Genomic DNA, 19760 nt, shown 5'->3' with positions numbered 1-19760 from the left:
GTGCCAAATCACAGCATTTTACAACATTATAGAGATTAGAGAAACCCAAAAATTCACAGTAATTTAGTCTTTATCAGTTCCGCAGGGGGAATTACTTCTCTGCATTTAACCAATCCTCTACTAAAAAGCTTTATAGAATTAGGAGCAGCACCTGGGGAGCAATGGGAGTTGGGTACCATGCTCAGAGGTACCCCAGCCCTTCTTTGAACAGGTGGGGACCCAAACTGGTAATCCTCTGGTACAAGCCAAGTTTCCTTTCCACCTGGCCATCGGCTGCCCAATGAGCAAACACTTGGCGTCAGTGGAGAGAAAAAAACCCCTCCCTTTTAACAGGAAGAAGAGGATTAGGGCTACATGTGAATTTTTTTTTGACTTTTTTCCCCTATTTTTTTTCTTCATGTGGCCCTAATCCTCTTCCGTAGATGTGCAAATTTCTGTTTTTTGACAAATATCTGACAAGCTGAACATATCTACATTTCATGTCATGTTGTATTGTTTCATTTCTTTATTTATTTGGTTAATACATGTGCACCCCTGGTGGCATGAACAGTTTTGTATATGTAAATATAATTATCAATTTTTATTATTGTTTAATAAATAACATTAATAAAACTTTTTTTATTTTTATTGTTATTTTTATAAAAGACAGACATTCCTTGGATTAATAGAGATAGGACATATTTTGGTTAGTCAGTGTCAGAAAGCCTTTTCAATAAGTATTCATATCAAGGACACAAAAATACAACCTCCATCTTGACTGAATTAATAACACGTTGTCGTGAAAACACCAACAGAGAAAAGAAAATTGCGACACCTGCTCTCGCAACGCGGCAGGAAGAACACTCTTTCTTGGGCTTTACGGCAGCCGTGCACTTCCTTTAGCTTCGGCACCGTGTCACGGTTTTTCACAGTGTGAGAACCGGCGGAATTAAAGAGCCGTGTGCGGTGACACGTCGTTGACGGTGAGTTTGCATATGAACACAAAAACACATGCGTGAAAAAAGCCCACGGTCTTGTTTCGTGTGTGCGTATTTTCGCGTTTTAATGTCGCGGAATTTGTGACGGTTGTAGCTACGCTAGCTCCGTTAGCACAGCAAATCTAGGGCGGCCACCTGGCAGCATGACTAGCGTTAGCCGTAGCCACTGTTAGCTGCCAGCTGCTTCATTAGATTATAGAGAATAGAGAAGTTCATTTATCCGGTATTTTAATAAATATGTTTCTACATTGTGAGTGTATTTGTATTATTGTGTTATTCTAGTCGATCATTATGAGTAAATGGCTGCTCGTTTTGCTCATTTATGGTTGAAAAACATGTAAGATTAATGCTACAATCATCCATCCATTATCTACCGTTTTCATCCTGATCCGCTAAAATCAACAGTGTAATTCGTTCGTTTTTAAACATTCAGCCGTATCTGATATTTATTTAAAATTATCTTGCTAATTTACATTACTCGTAAAGGTTTGTCATGATAAATGCTGCCATGTCACTAAAATCTGTACCTTTTCACGTAAAAAAAAAAACACTGACAAAGTCTTGTTCTTTCTTTTACCCGTTAATATGTAACGGCTATGTGTTTATGTTATTTTATTTTGGGATTTTTTTGGGGGGGAAATTTAGTTGGTGGATGCAAAATATATTTATTACTAATTTGGAGACGAGGCAAATTGGGCACTCTAAATTGACCGTAGTTGATTGTGAGAGTGGATGCGTTTCCACTAGCATAATACTGTTTTAGTACCTGCTCTGGTGAGGTTCCAAGCGAGCTGAGGCGATACTATGCGTGACATTACTGGAAGAGATGTCCGACACGAGAATCAAGCCAAACAATGCCGAACTGTAGATCAGTTACAAATACTTGACGATCCCAAAAACGTTAGTTAATCTCAAACAATTACCAGGAAAATGTCTACGATCTCAATATTAACAGAGGAGTGTATTTGGTATTTTGCGACAGCACTGCTGATTGGCTAGTGGCATCACAAATCCTGCCACTGTATTTCAGTCCAGTGACTGTGTCAGACTGTGTTACTGTGTGTGTGTCGCGTGTAAAACAAAGTCACAGCAGTTTCATGCAGCCATACAGTTATGACACATTGACCAGGTACTGTTTTGTAGTGGAAAACCAACCGCGCTGTGAAAATAAACCGTGCCATGCCATGATTAGTTGGGGTGAGCTGGGACCATAGTGGAAAAGGGCCTTTTGTCTCTTCTGTGATGGACTGGTGACCTGTCCATGGTGTAACCCCAGCTTTTGCCCTATGTCAGCTGGGATTTGCAACAGTAACCCCTGCGTGTGGAGGATAAAGTGTTAGATGAATTAAAAAACAACCTAAAACCTGCTTGTATAATGATAAAGTTTTTTTCATTTGCCAGTGTTTGTATGATGACAGAAATCTCCGGTTGTGAGGTTGTGCCAAGTTTCCCTTTTGGAAATCCAAGCTCAACACCCCATGACCTGGGAAATTGCAAATTCTGACTGGAACGTGACTGATCAGTTGTGGATCCTAGCTCTTCCGTGACGTTGTACCAGATTGTTGTTGTTGGATGTTTCAGGGTCAGTGATGACTAGCCCACTGCGCAAGCTGATCGTTGCCTTTTTATAAAAGTGCATCGCTGAAGAGATCAGTGCTGATCTTTGCCTGAGACCCTGTTCCTCATTCAATTATTTTGCTGTCTGAGAATTCTTTTAGTGCCTCTCCTGTTTTGTTTTTTCCCTGATGTCTTTTCACTCCGTTCTTAGAAACATGGCCAAGTTTCTCGCCCCCGTGATCCAGGACAACCCGTCCGGATGGGGTCCGTGTGCGGTCCCCGAGAAGTTCAAGGACATGCCTTACCAGCCGTTCAGCAAAGGAGACCGTCTAGGAAAGGTTTGTTCTCTCCCATCAGACACACAGAAGAATCCAGTTGTCCCATTTCGTTTCATTTGTCCTTATGTGTGGTGTGTTGTGTTGTCAGGTCGCTGACTGGACTGGAGCAACTTACCAAGACAAGAGATACACAAGTGAGTTAGAGCTGCACGTCATCTGTATATTTTATATCTGTCAGGACAACGATGAACAAATATTCCCATATATATATATATATATATATATATATATATATATATATATATATATTTATTTATTTTGTATATCGATTAGGTCACAGTGTCATATTTTATTGTCATGATTATTGTGAGATGAAAATTAGTCTATCACTTTATTTGGTCGTGTAATTTGAAGACTTCAGGCATACTTTGCAATAAAAAAAGGTAGTAAAATTAATAATCCTAGCAAAATAAAGGTTTGGAATAGTAGGCACATTCTAAATTCACTGGAGCTCTCATTTGAAACCAAAATAATATGCTCTACTTTTTGAAAATGAAAGCAAATATGTGTGAAAATTCATTTCACAGTCCACTTGTCCTATGTCCCTTTCTTTGGCTCCATATATTTGAAGTGACTGGTAGCTTCTTTTAAAGGTTTTTTTTTTTAAAGCCGCACTGACTTAAACAGCTGCAAAATGTGTTCCACCAATCAGTGTTAATCTGAAAAGTCCCCCATACATGAGTTGGTTCTTCTTCTTCCGAACGTTTCGGTGGAAACATTTTTCAAAAAGTTCCTGCGGTGGAAAAGAGGCTTAAAGTTTCTTTATAAAAGTTGATTTGTAATGTGGCTTGTGTGTATTTTTGTGTTCAGATAAGTATTCCTCTCAGTTCGGAGGCGGCAGTCAGTACGCTTACTTCCACGAGGAGGATGAGACCAGCTTCCAGCTGGTGGACACCGCCAAGACCCAGAAGACGGCGTACCAGAGGAACCGCATGAGGTTTGCTCAGGTATGAAACGTTAACACCACAGAAACTCTTGAGTAGTTTGTCCAAATGTAATAGATCTGTGTGGCACCTCCTCACACTCCCCCGTAGTGGTCGTTTTGGTGCTAAACACCAGCCTTTTTTACCTCAGCAAATTAAATATGTTTTGCAGTTTTAAGACCGAATAACCTGATGATACATGAAATACAAACAATGTTACACACTGGACCATAACTGTGGACCTACATCTATAAATATGTGTTTGTTGAATAAGTAGTAATTGGCTTTATTGTCTACTATTTTCTGGTTTTCTGCACTTAAATTGTCTTGAATTTTGAATTGTATTGAATTCCATGAAAGCTTCAGAAACCTTAAATCCAGACTTTTAACACGACCGTCATTGTTTCAACAGAGGAATCTGCGTCGGGACAAGGACCGCAGGAACCTGACCCAGTTCAACATGCAGACACTCCCGAAGAGCGCCAAGCAGAAGGAGCGGTGAGATTCTGTTCTTTTCTCTTTTTTTTTAAATCTTCTGGACTCCACACAAAAAACTCTGACTGAACTCAAGATTTTTAAAACCCCTCGTCATTTTTTTCTCCTCTCAGTGATCGTCTGCGGCTCCAGAAGAAGTTCCAGAAGCAGTTTGGTGTCCGTCAAAAGTGGGACCAGAAGTCTCAGGTGGGGAGCTCTTCCAAGCCTAATTATTTAAGTTATAGCAGAATTTGACCACATTTTTACTCGCTGTCGTTTCTAACGCACGTAAATTCATTTAACATTAAAAAAGCCAAAGAAATAAACCAAGCATTATCTGAAATGAAAGGTAAGTGTATTTTAAATATCATGTAATTCAGATCATAAACCGTAGATTTTAGAGTTTTGTTTGGAGAGTTTATTAGTTTATTTATAGTATATTGTCACAAGCATCTCAAAAAGTTGGACATCTTAAGATGTAAGACAAATTTCTGAGTGAAATCTAAAAAGTAAAATAAAATTCAGAGTTATATCCTCAAATATCTCCTATATCTGGATATAGACTCAAAGTATCCAGATATTATTTAGCCTTACAGAAATATTTATTTGATTTATATTGAGTTATATATTATTATGACATGATGGGAAAACCTTGTTTTTTTTTTTAAATGTGAAGATTTGCAGCTTTTTGTCAAAATTTGAGGTGAAGTAAATTAATATATTAAAATCTTGGTAAATTTAAAATGGGTGAAAATTATGCCAAGCATTTTATAGACTACAATAATGGAAAAAAAGTGTGTGGTGAAAATCTGTCAAATTCTTTTTAAATACATGTAGCAGTGTTATAAGTTGAGACTAAAAAAGAATTCTCCATTTCTCCCCATTTCAAATCCGTGTTTGCCCAGGCACAGCTGAAGCCCAGAGACTCATCAGTGGAGGTAAGAAGTGATTGGGAGGTGAAGGAGGAGATGGACTTCCCCCGACTGATGAAGATGAGGTACATGGAGGTGGCTGACCCCACTGACATGTAAGTTTCTCGTTGCCTTTTCGCTCCTCAAAACCAGTTTCAGAGGCGGTGCGCAGAAGCTTATGATGGTGGTTTGTTGTTTTTTTCCCAGTGAGTGCTGCGGTGCCTTGGAGTATTACGATAAAGCTTTCGACCGAATTACCACCCGCAACGAAAGGCAGCTGAAGAGCATCAAGAGGATCTTTCACACGGTCACCACCACCGATGACCCCGTCATCCGCAAGGTCAGATGTGACTCACTGCCTGGATTTATTTTGATTTTATGGCTGTAGAATTGCCAAAAAAAATGTTCAATGACTGAGTTCTGCTTCCCCTTTTTTCCAAGATAACTTTCACTTTCGATATCCGACAGATGCAAAACTGTTTAGGAATAATGATACTGAGAACCTGACGTCACAAACGTGTGATGTGCTGGTGAATCTCGTCTGTGATTCGGTCGTTCCCATGCAAGTCCGTAATGACAAGTACATGGGCGCAAATTTATCTCAATTTCTCTGCTTTCTGGAATCCATCCATCTTCTACTGCTTTATCCTCCACATGAGGGATGTGCGGGGGTGCTGTGTCAATCTCAGCCGACATTGGGGCGAAAGGCCGGGTCACACCCTGGACAGATTGCCATTTCTAGATATCGCAAATGGTATAGGGGTAATGAGAAGTACATATGCTAAATCCCGGTGGAGACGACAGGGTGGTCACAGAAAATTTAAAGTTTGGGAATGTTGCCAGAAATAGAAATGGGTTGGGAGTTTTGTGCTAGAAGCACAGTTGATATTTAGGTAAATGTCTCCCTTGTTTGTTTACGACTCCTGCATTGCTTGATGAATGTAGACTAGGCCTACGTAGGACAAATGTGGAGTCATAATCACGAGCGGTGTCATGGACTTTGTCCCTCTCCGTCGGTGACATGAGATTCCATGCACAACAATGAGTGAGTAACGTTAAGACAAGCGAAAAAATGACAACGTGATGTCTGGGAAATGAAAATTCCAACATCTCCGTCTCACCAAGGACAAATTTACAAACACTGACATTTACCAAGATACTGAGGGCAATCACTCGTGCAGAGCATGCTGCAAATCAATCAAAGTGGATGCCATCATGGACGAAGACAACCTCTTACAAGTTTCCCTTCCATATTCTATGTTTGAAGTTTGGAGAATTGGTCCTTGAATTTGATGTCAACCAAGGTTTGGGCTTGCATGTCTTATCCCCCCCCAAAAAAATCAACACTGTGCACCCTAGTTCACGCGTAGAAAGTGATGATTGCCAGTTTGTAAATTCACCAGAAACTGTAAAGCACATGTATTTAGTCGTAACGTGATAGAAAAGAGATGCCCTTCAGAAATGATCTACCTCAGAACAGGAAGTTCATGGTCGTGTTATTAAGCTTCTTTCTTGTCTTATTGTCTTAGCATAGAGGTTGAGCAGTCATGACTTGGATTATAAAAGTAACAGCAGTGTTTCAGTTGTCGTCTGAGAGAATCTTTGAACATTTCTGTCGGAGCTCTTTAACGTTCTCTTCTCTTACTGGTTTCTTTTTAATTCCTTTGTGCCTTTCTCTCTCTGCAGCTGGCTAAGACTCAGGGTAACGTGTTTGCCACCGACGCTATCTTGGCCACCCTGATGTGCTGCACGCGCTCGGTGAACTCCTGGGACATCATCGTGCAGAGAGTGGGCAACAAGCTGTTCTTCGATAAGAGGGACAACTCTGACTTTGGTGAGGATTTAGTGAGAAGCGACGCATGTTTTTACATCCTGAAATCACTGCTGGTCAAACCAGAGTTTGTCACATTTGAGTCTGTGATGACAATGACAGAGTTTATGTAGTAATGGTACATACTTACCTGTAACTTTATGAAACTGCTCATGTTTTGCATTGACCTTTGAGAAACTGTTTGTTTTGGATTAATAATTTTGAAATGTTTGCACAATCTCTTGTGGTTTTAAAAAAAAGAACTACTCTCGTCACCTTTAGTCACCTAAAATGTCCCAACTGTATCAGCTTTTTGATTCCTGATTTAAAAAAAACCAGCATCAGTCCCCATCATAATCACACTGTGGAAAATTGAGGTCAAGACCTCAGAACTAAAGCATAATAACATGAACTGCATGATTTTACGTTTTAATGACTGTAACGAAATGTAAATGTTTGTCATACACTGCATATGTCACTGGAACAAAAGTTTAAATAAAAAAAAAATGTTTTCCCGTGAAATGCTAATGTCTGCGATGCCTGCCTTTCTTTAGATCTGCTCACTGTGAGCGAGACGGCCAACGAGCCGCCACAGGACGAGGGCAACTCCTTCAACTCCCCCCGTAACCTGGCGATGGAGGCCACGTACATCAACCACAATTTCAGCCAGCAGTGTTTACGAATGGTAAGAACTTCCCACTCACTTCCCATGACATTCCAATACACATTTTTGATAAATGAATCACAAATTGCTTTTTTTTGGTTCAGTAAAGCATGTGCTTTCTTTTGGGTTTCCATTAGGAATGGTACCAAAATAACCTGCCCCAACCTTCCCTACTAGGGTACTAGGGCTAGGAATTGACATATTCATCGCAACACAACCTGCTGCAATTTTCATATCAAGAGGGCACATTTGTCTTGATCTATACAGGCAGAAGGTGTTTGTTTCTCACAGATCTGCACAAATACCACACAGCCGTCATTTTAAATGTGTTTTTCGAATGCGAATGATGAAAAAATTACCATAACGCAACCGCAAATAAGATATTTATTCAAAATCGTTAAGCCCTACTTGCCTACTAGAGTAAAATGGTGCTGTCCTCAGTTAAAACACAAGCCTGCCCCAGGGCTTTACCTTACTTTATGAAACCCAACCATACCGTTATGGAAACACTGCACACATTTTCATTAAAGGTGCTTACCAATTTCCCTTAGGCTTCTCAAATCCGATTTTTTTTGCCTTTTTTTTTTCCAGGGTCAAGAGAGGTACAAGTTTCCCACCTCCAACCCCTTTGTGGAGGAGGACGCGGACAAGAGCGAGGTGGCATCTGTGGCCTACAGGTATGCACCGAAACTCTCTGACGGTTCACCTGAGAATCAAGGTTTTTCTGGTGGATTTCTGGGAATCTATTGAGAATTATTACATTACATTTGGAAGTGTTCATCTGTAGATGCCTTTGTGCTTTTCTCTGTGTTAAGTGCTTTTCTAATCTTCTTCAGGCGTCACATCAATTTACTACCCTCTTGAGTCCAAATGGACAAAAATGGCCACTTCCAAAAACTGCTATAAAACCATTACAGATTCAAATTTGCTCTGCTTTGTTTTATTTAACATCTGTTTAACTTATAACATGAAAGTAAGGTTAATAATATAACTTAGAGAACAACATTTTTAGTTTTACTCAAATTAGGGTGATGCAAAAATGAGTCCCTCCAGCCACACCCTCTCAAAGGGCCAGATTTACTTGAATGCTGTGCCAGATAACTTTTTGCTTCAGTCCCGGAATAATCCAGTTTACCATTAAAAGCCGTGTGAAAGAATGACTCGTCCCTGATGTACGGGTCTCTTTGTGTCTCAGATACCGTCACTGGAAACTCGGGGAGGACATCGACCTGATCGTGCGCTGTGAACACGACGGAGTCATGACCGGAGCTAACGGAGAAGTGTCCTTCATCAACGTCAAGACCCTGAACGAGTGGGACTCCAGGGTGAGAGAGGGGAGGAGGGGCTTAATCCTGACGATGACGAACATGTTTAACCTGCTGTGTCGTGAGATTAACCCTCTTATGACCATCATAATAATCAGGCCGCCATTTTATCTCAATTTATCTGCTCTCCGGTATCCATCCATACATCCATCTACCACTTTATCCTCCACATGAGGGTCATGCAGGGGATGCTGTGCCAATCTCAGCTGTCTCTAAAAAATGAAAGAACTGGACTGGCGATCTGTCCAGGGTGTGACCCCGCCTTTCACCCTATGACAGCTGAGATAAGGGTGGACCCTGGACAGATCGCCAGTCCACAGTTTTTTAATTTTTCTAGATACAGACGGTCGAGGAGTTATGGTAATGAGAAGTATGCATGGTAACGGAAGGATTACACAGTTTTTTTCGAGTATTAAATCTATGTCAATCTAAGACAAACCCACACAGACATCAACGCTATTTTTTGTTTATTTGTTTTTCCTCTTGTCTCGTCCTCAGTATTGTAACGGCGTGGACTGGCGTCAGAAGCTGGACTCTCAGAGAGGAGCCGTCCTGGCCACAGAGCTGAAGAACAACAGCTACAAACTGGCCCGTTGGACCTGCTGTGCCATGTTGGCTGGATCTGAGTACCTGAAACTGGGGTGAGCATCACGCACACATGGCGATGTCGGCCGTTACGGACATTGTACCTAAAATATCTTGCTTGCCTAATCTTTACAAATTCAAATTCAAATCCCTGCACGTCCCGCCCCGCCCCGCAGGTACGTGTCTCGGTACCACGTGAAAGACTCGGCTCGCCACGTCGTCCTGGGCACACAGCAGTTCAAACCCAACGAGTTTGCCAGCCAGATCAACCTGAGCATGGAGAACGCCTGGGGAATCCTCCGCTGTGTCATCGATATCTGCCGCAAGCTGGACGAGGGCAAGTACCTGATCCTCAAGGACCCCAACAAGGTGAGCAGAAGCACCTGCTGCTTATGTCCGAGATCCAACCACGACGAGAACAAGTCACAAACTCCAACATTTTTTGTTTTTTTTATCGTCCACAGCAAGTGATTCGTGTGTACAGTCTGCCTGATGGGACCTTCAGCTCTGATGAGGACGAGGAGGAAGAAGAGGATGAAGAGGATGAGGAGGAGGAAGGTCAGTTTCACCAGTTATTGACTTGGACAAGTGTGCTTACAGGAAGGGGTGGGATAAAGTTTAGCCCCTTATTTATCTCATTAATAGTAAATAATCCTGTTGTTTTTCTTCCTCCTCTTGTTTTAGATGAAGAGAACTGAAGTGTGACCTGCATCGTACGTGTGATGGAAACGACTCGATTCCTTTTGACTTTCAATAAAGAAAACAAATTGGCCAACATCTTGTTTCATGTTTATTGACAGCAGCTACAATAGAAACTACGATGGCACTTTTCCGTTTGACAGTTCTCGATGTGGGAGGAGTCGACGTGGTTTTTTGTACGTGACACAAACGCACAAATGAGTGACTTGTAAAGTGGTTGTTTTGGGTATAACTGAATCATTAGAATCAGTTGATTCGAGACAACCCGACGACTGAACGTGGTCGTGATTTGGCTTAAGATCGTCGGCATTCAGCAGTGCTGTCTCTACGCCAGACTCCTCGGTTAAATACTGAGATAGTAGACGTTTCCTTTGCTAAATGTTGGAGGTTAACGTCAATGTTTTACGGATGTTAAAGTCTTTTTAACTGACCTATTGTTGGCTTTGATTCTTGCGTCGGACGTCGCGCTCATGACTCTTCTAGTGGCCGACACTCGCGGCAGTCTGACGTCACATTACAGTATCGGCTCAGCTCGCTTGGAAGCCGAGTCGTACTAGAACTGTATAATGGAAAAGCACCATTAGAAGCATCCTAGCTGGAAACCATCCGAACTTTAGTCACTTTAGGATCTTCACAGGAATTTTTTTATTCATAGATGATCTTCAGAGACAGATCGCCCAGTTTCTCCTGAACCAGTTGATCAACTCTCTCACTCTGAGCAGCTGTGAGGAAGTTCTTCCAGTCACCGATCTGACCTGTAGTGAAAACCACAAACAAGACTTGATCGTCTCTTCACACGCTCGCCAACACAAGCTTTTCATTTGTGAGTTTGTTTCGTTACCTTTGCGCATGAAGTCTCCACTGAGCCTCTCCTTTGGGATAAACTTGTAATTTGCCTTTGAGTCCTTCTTCATCGTCTTGAATGTGGATTTTTCTACGACTTGATCGATGGCGTTGTCGCTGAGGGTTCTCCCTAAGAAGCTGCAGATCTTAGTTACTGCCCCCTTCAGGTCCTAAACAGCAACACAAGGTCAACTGAGCAACAAAGTTCAACTGTGACAAACATCCATCAGTTTTCTAACCCTTAATCATCCTCCACATGAGGGTCACAGGGAGCTTGGGCCAATCCCAGATGACGTAGGGCAAAAGGCGGGGTAACACCCACAGTCTCCCCATGCAGAAACAGCCTCAGCTGAAACCACTACATCAATGAATTTGATGTGGAGGATTCTGGATGTGTCCTCAAACCTCAACACTTAAAAACACATCAGAATTCTCACCAGAATCATGTCCTCATAGGTCAGGAAGAGGATGTTGTACTCGTCTCTCGCTGAGTTCCACACCCTGATGTGGTCAAACCACGACGATGCTCCAACTGTATGAGGGTATAATAACAGGAGTTAAAGGTCCACAGACAAGATCATTTTCAAGAACAAGGACTTTGAACTGCGTTGAGGAACGTTGATGGACTGCGCTGAAGAACTACCAAGAGTTTTGAGCTCAACTGTGTTACAGAACTTCAGACTGGGGAGGGCAGCGTTTACACTTCTCAAGACAAGATGTTTGCCATTGAGCAGGCAGGAGCCAGCCACCAGGGGGCAGTTCAGATGATTTGGTGTTATATTTTGGAAAGCCCAGAATAGAAGAGGTAATTGCTCTTCTTGATAGAAAGAAAGGCTTTGGAGCTACTACAGTCCCATCTATGAATGAAACTGTGTTTGGTCGAGAGTGCGTGGAAGTGTCTCACCGTTGCCCGCCAAATACTTCTCAAAAAAACTCTCAAAGCCCTCGGGAGCCTCTGTGTCGGCAAAGATTTTGCTGAACTCATAATAGGAGACGATGTTGTCCTTTGGATTCCTCATCACATAGACTATCTGAAAAAGAGACAACCAGCAATCAGGGAGTGATCTGATGCAGGGTCAGGTTTAGGAAGGAGCCAATAACGTCCCAGAGCTAATGCTAAATAAACGAGACTTGGTGAAGAGACTTTTATAATCAAACGGTTAAGAAAGAATCACATGAGGTGATGACGATTTGGCTCCGGGACATACTTTCCATGTCCACCTGTTTCTACACAGTCCCTAACATCAACGAACGCTAACGTACGCGTTCTCTTTGTGACGCCACACCGTCCAGTCCAGTTTAGAAGAAGACAGTTACCATGGAAACCATGCAAGGACTTCTGTTGGTACCCACACGTGTGAGTATTTGAGTTAGTGTGCAATGCTTGACTGACATTATTAGCTCGTTTTTGTATAAACTTCTCTTCTCAGTTTGGTATCAGTCACGTCGTTATTCATGTTTCCATTACTTTATAGTTCCTCCTCAACATGGGTCAGGTATCAAACTGCCATGACGGTGTTTTACACGCGACACAAACAACAAACGCAGGAACCCCTGTAACACATCCTGTATCAAAATGTGCAGTGTGATTGGGAATGGTGACTTTTCTAAACTTTGGAGCCTCACAGTGTCGTCACACTTTAACGTAGAGATGTGGTCGCAACTTTAAACGGGTCACAAGACTCTTTTCTCACCTAAATCCCAATTGTAAAGTCTGATACGGTTTTTAAAACTATCGCAGTTTAAGTTTGGTAATTTTTTGGACGTTTTCAGATATAATGAGTGTGTATTGTGTCTGTTAGAGTGGCACACCCTAGTTGAGGTCCAGGAAAATAATCACAAAAATCTGTAAACAAACATTTCCAACCTACACAGATACTTTTTACACACAGGGTTTGTTGTCTAACCCTGTGTGTTGTTCTGCTCAAACCTCCCGTTGACTCCCATGTTTTAATAAAAATCAAGACGAGGGTGATTTTAATTTCACAAATGTAAACGTGTAAATGCTCACAAACCAAACATTGAATCTCTAACATCGACCGTTCTTCAAACCACTTTCTTCACCATTTTGGACAGAAACAAGTGTTTGATAGGGGGAGGGGCTTGTGCAACCTCCTGCAAGAGTCTCTCTCTCTCTCTCTAAATTTTAAAGGTTGATTCAACAAAAATTGTCTAAATACGTTGCAAGTATCACAAGTGTCACATGACAGGTGGTTATGTAACTGAATTGATCCTTTTTTCAGACTTTTATTGCTCAGGCTGACGTGAACTTCAATAAAAACCAAACCCTGACCTTTGCCTTCTTGTCCTTCAGGCCTGGAGGCATGAGAATCGGGGTGAGGTGAGAGGCAAAGAGTCGTGGAGAGGGTCTCAGAGCGTAATCTGGACGCCCCTCCGTGTATTCCAGCCACGGCATCTGCTCAAAGTTGTTTGGATATTCATTCAGGCCGCCGCTTAGCTCGCAGATGGAGATGATGATCTGCTGAGTCCAGATCGTGCCTGTAGAGGGAGTCGCTCTTGTTCGTTAAATGACAGAAAACTAAGAGAAGGAAAAACTGTGAGAGTAAAATGTTGCACTGACCAGACTTTGGATAAGTGACCAGGAAAATGTCAGAGTCTCGTACTTCAAAGCTCTGGAGAGAATCCAGGTACTCGACAGACGTGAGCTCACAGAGGAAGTTGAAGTTCTTGTACCTGCCGTAATGTTTGCTGATCTGCTCCATGTTACTTCAGACTCAACCTCGAAAAGAAGTCAGTGTTTGATCCAGGCAGTAAAAAACCTCACAACTGGACTCTGGACTTTACCACGAGCCACAGCTTTAAACCTCCCTCTCTCTCTCTGAGTGAATGTTAGGAGTGGGTGTGGCTGAGTTTGATTTTTCAAACTGTTCTCGACTCTTTCTTTATTTGCTGGTTACTAATGTGATTTATAGACGAGTGTGATGGTTGTCTATGTAAAGTAAAGTAATAATAGTAGGCAGTAATAGGCAATAATAGTGTTGCCTCTTAGAGTTGCAAATCAACTCTATTTTACTTGCAACTGCTTGCACTTCTTTCTTTTCTTTTTTTAAAGCTGCAAAATGCAACTATACCTTTACAGGTTGTGAACTTGCAACTGTTTGATTTTTTTTTGCAAATGATTTAACACTTAAAATAAATGATTTAACACTTCACATAAATAAAAAAAATCTTAACGACAAATACTGTAAGTCCTACAAATTATTTACATTTTTTACAAGGTTCTTTTCCACCTCAGAATGAATGAAGGAGTGTCAAAAGTTTCAAATGCAGTTGACAACACTGTAGCCGCCCAATCCCGTCCACGCAGAGTTTTCTCAGAATCTGATTGGCTCTTTTGCCCCTCTGGTTAGGAACGTTCTTTTCTGTGTTCGGAGGAGGTGTTAGGACTTTGTTAGGACCTTTGTTAGGACCTTTGTTAGGACCTTTGTTAGGACTTTGTTAGGACTTTTGTTAGGACTTTGTTAGGACCTTTGTTAGGACCTTTGTTAGGACCTTTGTTAGGTTAGGACTTTGTTAGGACCTTTGTTAGGACTTTGTTAGGACCTTTGTTGGGACCTTTGTTCGACTGTTAGGACCTTTGTTGGGACTTTGTTAGGACTTTGTTAGGACATTGTTAGGACTTTTGTTAGGACCTTTGTTAGGACTTTGTTAGACTTTGTTAGGACTTTGTTAGGACTTTGTTAGGACTTTGTTAGGACATTGTTAGGACTTTTTGTTAGGACCTTTGTTAGGACTTTGTTAGGACCTGTTAGGACTTTGTTAGACTTTGTTAGGACTTTGTTGGGACTTTGTTAGGACTTTGTTAGGACCTGTTAGGACTTTGTTAGACTTTGTTAGGACTTTGTTAGGACTTTGTTAGGACTTTGTTAGGACTTTGTTAGGACCCTAGGTAGGACGGACCTGTAAGGACATTTGTTAGGACTTTGTTAGGACTTTGTTAGGACTTTGTTTCTCCGCAGTTTTACGTGTGAGTTCTGTGCTCGCTGCGGCGGCTGTCTCCTCTCCCCCTTTCTCTCCCCCTTCCTCTCCTGTTGTTGCCTCAGACATGACACCAGCTTTAAGTGTGACCGGCTGATGATTGGCTGTTCTGCCTTAAGTCCCGCCCCTCTTGGTGTGTTAGATTTCTCGTTCAGCTCGTGCTGAGGAGGCGGGAACTAGCTAGGTTCATATTTTTGACTTATTTTCCGTTACTGTCAGTCACTTTTGGACATATGGAAGCCCGAGGTTGTCAATATTGTTGACGTTATTTAATTGTCATATCAACAAGCTGTGTTAAATATCTTTGTGAAATAATTGTTTAAATTATTAGGCATTCATTTTCACAGATACAATTTTTATTTTATTATTATTATGTTAGTTTGTGGATGTGTTTATTATTTTATGCATGTTTTTATACTTTTCTAGTATCAGTCATTTAAATAGAAAGCTTTTTATTTCTTGCATTTTATGCATTTTGTTTTTATTGTTTAGTAAAAAAATATGAAAACATATGTGAAGATTATCGGGTTGGTAAAGTTGATGATGAAATCATTTCTGGACGGTTTTCAAAAGTAACAGCAGAGTTCGAGAGCACAGAGCCCCGGACAGGACATGCTAAAATAAAAAAAATAAATAATTGTGCCCACGAAATACTAATTAATAATATCATCATTCCTGGACCTGCACCTCCTCTAAGGTCAAAGGTAGAGGCAGTAGAGTGTAGTGATGGGAAGTTCGACTCTTTTTACTGACTCGGATCTTTTACTCTCGGACAGTAAATTGAACAAATCTTTTTTTGAGTGATTTCGTTCATTTTTACAGCAGGTGGCGCTGTAGCCCTCTAGTGGGCGTTGTAAAAAAGACCGCGGTTCTCAAACACTTAACACTGAAGGCAACATGGTTTGCTCCAGCTGACAAAGTATAATAAACAAAATGCCACAAGCTATTCAAACCATATGAAACCCCAGGAACGCAAATACACACCACAATAAAGTGACTTGTGTCCTGTATCCTCGCTGACGTTGTTGTTTAACTGCACGACGGTGACTCGGTAGCTGTCACGTGACCTGAGGACGGAATCCTGAACTAATTGTTTCTGTTTCCTGTCCTGCTGACTGAACTTATGCAGCTACCTGCCATCGTGTGGCGAAGGAAGGTACTGCATGAAAATGAACGAATCACTCACTGAGACGACTCATTACTCCCGAGTCGTCACAAAATAGTAGTTCATACTGAACAAATTGTTCTCGAACAACACATCACTAGTAGAGTGGCTAAAGCTACACAATGGACAGAGATAGCGTGATAGAGTTTTATTTATACAATTACCATAACCATTATTATTATTAGAGGCATTTAAACAGAATATTGAGAGGCAGACTTCTTTACCGGCGCAGGTACGACAATAACAACACAACAATTTGCTTACACAGGAACTAGTTTTTTCTTTTGTATGTTTGTATTATTTCTTGATGCTTTTTTAAGTTTGAGTGCAGAACGCAACTGATTTTGTTTTTGTTTCAATTTTGAGCAAATACAGTTTTAAAAATAATATATATATCTATATAATAATTATATTTATCTCTAACTGTGATTACCCACTGTGACCACCAGATGGCAGGAACACACACTTTGTCCAAGGTGAATGAAATTTGAACCCCCTTGTTCTTTTACTAGGTACATTTAAAAAAAACATCCATCATGATATCACAAAATAAAGGCATTCGTGAAGATGTTTCACAGAATTTCAAAGTAAAGGCGTTTGTTTCACAATAAAATCTTGTTATGTTATATTTATGATTTTCTTTGTTTTTGTCTTCTTCACAGTGGATTTTTTATGTTGGATGTCCGTCTGTCCCCTTGTTCACGCCTAGGACATCTGACACAAGGAGGACGCTGGATGTGGCGCCCCCTGTGGCTGTGGTCAGTTTAAACTGTCGTTCTGATCGGCTCGTCTCATATTTATGATGCAAATGGTTATGGAGGACGATAAATGACATAATAATATATTTTTTAAATAAATGAATGAATGAATAAATGATAAATAAGATGTTATAGACCAAGACGAACAAAAAAGTCCTAATAACCATGTCATAACCATGGCCTCAACTCAACAGGAAGTTGGCCATTTTGGAATCTTGGTGTCCATTTTGGTTTTGAGACACATCAAAGGCAAAAAGTTGCCGAAAGGTTTTGCGGATTCAAAAGTGAAGTCAGGGAACTGCTGCACTCGTGAGGGCTCATTTATCTATTATTATGTCACATATTGTCCTCCATAAATAATAATGTGTACGACTGTAAAACAAGATAATAATAATGATGAATGTCAGTTATAATGACAATTAGATTAAATTAGATTAGATTAGGTTTCCTCTGGGAAATTAAAGCCCCAGCAACGAAACAGCGGCATCAAATTTACCTAACACAAAAAAATAGAAGAAAAAGCCACACCAAATAGTCTATTAATTATATTATTATTATATTTAATATTAACAATAGGTATTATAATAATACAGTATAAATTAACAGTTATATATGTATAAATTGATATCGATTGTAAAAAAACCCTAACCTAGAAATATAATCACTTACAAATATTCTAACAATAATTAAACTATTATATATTATAGTTAGCAAATGTGTTGATAGTGTATCTTAACATACATATATATACTCTGTATTGTAATATATTAACAGACATATTATATATATATCTACTGTAAAGAAGAACACAGAAATATATAAAAAGTAAGAATATATTATATCATATTACGTTATATCACGGTGTAGTATATTATACTATAGTTTCTCGCTTTCAAACTACATAACTAAATAAATAAAACCACAGTAATACAGACTCAGTGGTGATCGTCATAAATCCTGAATACACGGTGGAAATAAACCTGAGTTCATTATCAGTGGCTCGTGTCCTTGTGGACAGAGGACAAAAAAATCCCAAATCATCAAATAATCACTTATTAGTTTTCACTCTTGTCCGTGTGTGGGCAGAGAATCACAATGAGTCATCACACACACGCACGCAGGGTGTGTGTGTGTGTGTGTGTGTGTGCGTGTGCGCCCCAGGAGTCTGGTAAATAAATTATCAGCCAGGCAAATCCCTTTTTAATGCGCCTTTAATGACCCTGCTGTGCTCCTCAGAGCATCGTCACAGGAGCGTGAGTGTGGGCGAGTGGGTCACACACCGTCCGAGAGCAGCAGCAGCAGCAGCAGCAGCAGCAGCAGCAGCAGCGTGTGATCCCAGCCTCCTCATCCATCGCACAAAGAGACCGTATATTAAATGTGGATGGAATTTTTTCACCGTTTAATTCGTAATTTGCAAATCTGGATGTTGTTTTTGTTTTTAGCTCCCCCTTGTGTCCACTGCCGAGTTGCAAAGATCTTAAAGTTCACCAACGACTGACGAACGTCAGTTGTAGCACGACTCGGCTCGACTCTACTGGTGATACCTGGTGTGTTTTTTTGTTTTCTGTAGAACAGACTGCCGCTCACTCAGAGAGTGTCGTCACTGAAGAGTCATGAGCTCGACGTCCAGCGACGACAAGAATCAAAGCCAACAATGTCCAACTGTAGATGAGTTAAAAAGACTTAAAAATCCTGAAAGCATCCTGGTCTACTTCAGCGCACCGCACGCGCAGACCCAACGCGCACCGTGCACATGGCACAAATCATCGTGCAGCCCAGATTTTGAAACCGCATGTTGGTTTGCGCATGGACAGCGCATGAGCAAACTACACTTCTGCCCCACCAGTAGGTGGAGTATTAAGCGCCATTCCAAAAATATTTCAACACAACAGAAGAAGTCGTCAAGGATAGTCATCCGAGCCACAAACCGGCGGACATTTCAGCCGCTCGAACCAGACGTGTGAGAGGAAGCTGTAGCGTCGTTCTCTTCTTCTTCTTTGGTAGGAAAGCGTCCTATTCCCTGCGTCCAGACTTGTACTGCCACCCTATGGTAATGTGGGATACTAGAGGACCCTGACGTAGAAGTATACCAGGGCCTTAAGTCCTGTATTTATGATTTGTTGGAGGACGGTCTCACACACGCCGTGGAGCCATGTCCATGCAGATGGAAGAACAAACCAGGAGCAGACCTAAAGCATCGTTCCTAAAATCCGCAATCGAGGAAGTGTAAATCCAGTATCCAACCTTTGACCCCTGATCAGACACACACCGGGCCGGTCACGTCGACGAGAACATGGCCAGGTTTTCTTTAGCGTTTGAGCCAGAGACAAACATGCAGTGGACATGTCTGCGGTCGAGGACTTTTTTTGAGCTTCTACACAAAGGCCGTCCAAGTTCTGCAACACTGATGGAAGAAGTTTGGAGGAAAAATAAACCTGATTTGGTCAAATTGGAGCGTTGCATCATGGGGGACCTGTGAACCTCCAGAACTCAGTTTTGAAAACGATTTTTTTCTCTTGTTTGATGGACAAAAATGACAACAACAGACTGAGATGCGAGACACGGTGTTTATTTATGTTTCACCAGGATTAGCATTAGCCTGACGTCACACAAAATCTAAAATGAATAATTACAGCTGTACAAAGAGAGTTTTGTAGGCAGAGGATTTGTATTTGTAAAATAAAAGATGAACCTCATTTTTGCACAGAAGTTGGGACACGAGAAAGACATAT

At 41.1% G+C, this 19760-nt stretch overlaps 2 protein-coding genes across 3 annotated transcripts; one reads left to right on the top strand and one right to left on the bottom strand.

Annotated features, from left to right (window-relative positions):
* The first annotated feature begins 853 nt into the window (after positions 1-853).
* Positions 854-10341, top strand: eif3d (eukaryotic translation initiation factor 3, subunit D). 2 transcript variants are annotated; one of them, XM_044050984.1, is made up of 16 exons: positions 854-962; positions 2746-2872; positions 2961-3006; positions 3683-3819; positions 4208-4293; positions 4404-4476; positions 5181-5296; positions 5388-5520; positions 6867-7014; positions 7545-7675; positions 8246-8331; positions 8850-8979; positions 9478-9620; positions 9741-9933; positions 10029-10122; positions 10249-10341. In XM_044050984.1, the coding sequence occupies exons 2-16, from the start codon at positions 2750-2752 to the stop codon at positions 10260-10262; spliced, it is 1653 nt and encodes a 550-aa protein (XP_043906919.1). In that variant the 5' UTR covers positions 854-962; positions 2746-2749; the 3' UTR covers positions 10263-10341. The 2 variants fall into 2 exon arrangements, with proteins under 2 accessions (XP_043906919.1, XP_043906918.1); XM_044050983.1 differs by having other exon boundaries at positions 5175-5296.
* Positions 10342-13894, bottom strand: LOC122785258 (amine sulfotransferase-like). The gene is made up of 6 exons (XM_044050985.1): positions 13688-13894; positions 13400-13605; positions 12011-12137; positions 11544-11638; positions 11105-11276; positions 10342-11018 (listed from the first exon to the last, which is right to left on the bottom strand). Exons 1-6 carry the CDS (start codon positions 13827-13829, stop codon positions 10909-10911), a joined length of 852 nt encoding a protein of 283 aa, XP_043906920.1. The 5' UTR covers positions 13830-13894; the 3' UTR covers positions 10342-10908.
* Positions 13895-19760: the final 5866 nt, after the last annotated feature.

The sequence above is a fragment of the Solea senegalensis genome, linkage group LG19 (genome assembly GCF_019176455.1).
Source record: "Solea senegalensis isolate Sse05_10M linkage group LG19, IFAPA_SoseM_1, whole genome shotgun sequence".
Lineage (NCBI taxonomy): Eukaryota > Metazoa > Chordata > Actinopteri > Pleuronectiformes > Soleidae > Solea > Solea senegalensis.
The sequence above is the reverse complement of the archived record's forward strand: the minus strand, read 5'-3'. Positions and strand labels throughout refer to the sequence as shown.

Excerpts from the sequence above, each read along its gene's own strand:
- eif3d (XM_044050983.1), top strand. The coding sequence starts at position 2,750 with ATGGCCAAGTTTCTCGCCCCCGTGATCCAGGACAACCCGTCCGGATGG. Across the intron at positions 4,294-4,403 it reads AGCGCCAAGCAGAAGGAGCG|TGATCGTCTGCGGCTCCAGA; the intron begins GTGAGATTCTGT and ends TTCTCCTCTCAG. Across the intron at positions 8,980-9,477 it reads TGAACGAGTGGGACTCCAGG|TATTGTAACGGCGTGGACTG; the intron begins GTGAGAGAGGGG and ends TCTCGTCCTCAG.
- LOC122785258 (XM_044050985.1), bottom strand. The coding sequence starts at position 13,829 with ATGGAGCAGATCAGCAAACATTACGGCAGGTACAAGAACTTCAACTTC. Across the intron at positions 12,138-13,399 it reads TGAAGGACAAGAAGGCAAAG|ATAGTCTATGTGATGAGGAA; the intron begins GTCAGGGTTTGG and ends TCTCTTTTTCAG. Across the intron at positions 11,019-11,104 it reads TGGAGACTTCATGCGCAAAG|GTCAGATCGGTGACTGGAAG; the intron begins GTAACGAAACAA and ends TTTTCACTACAG.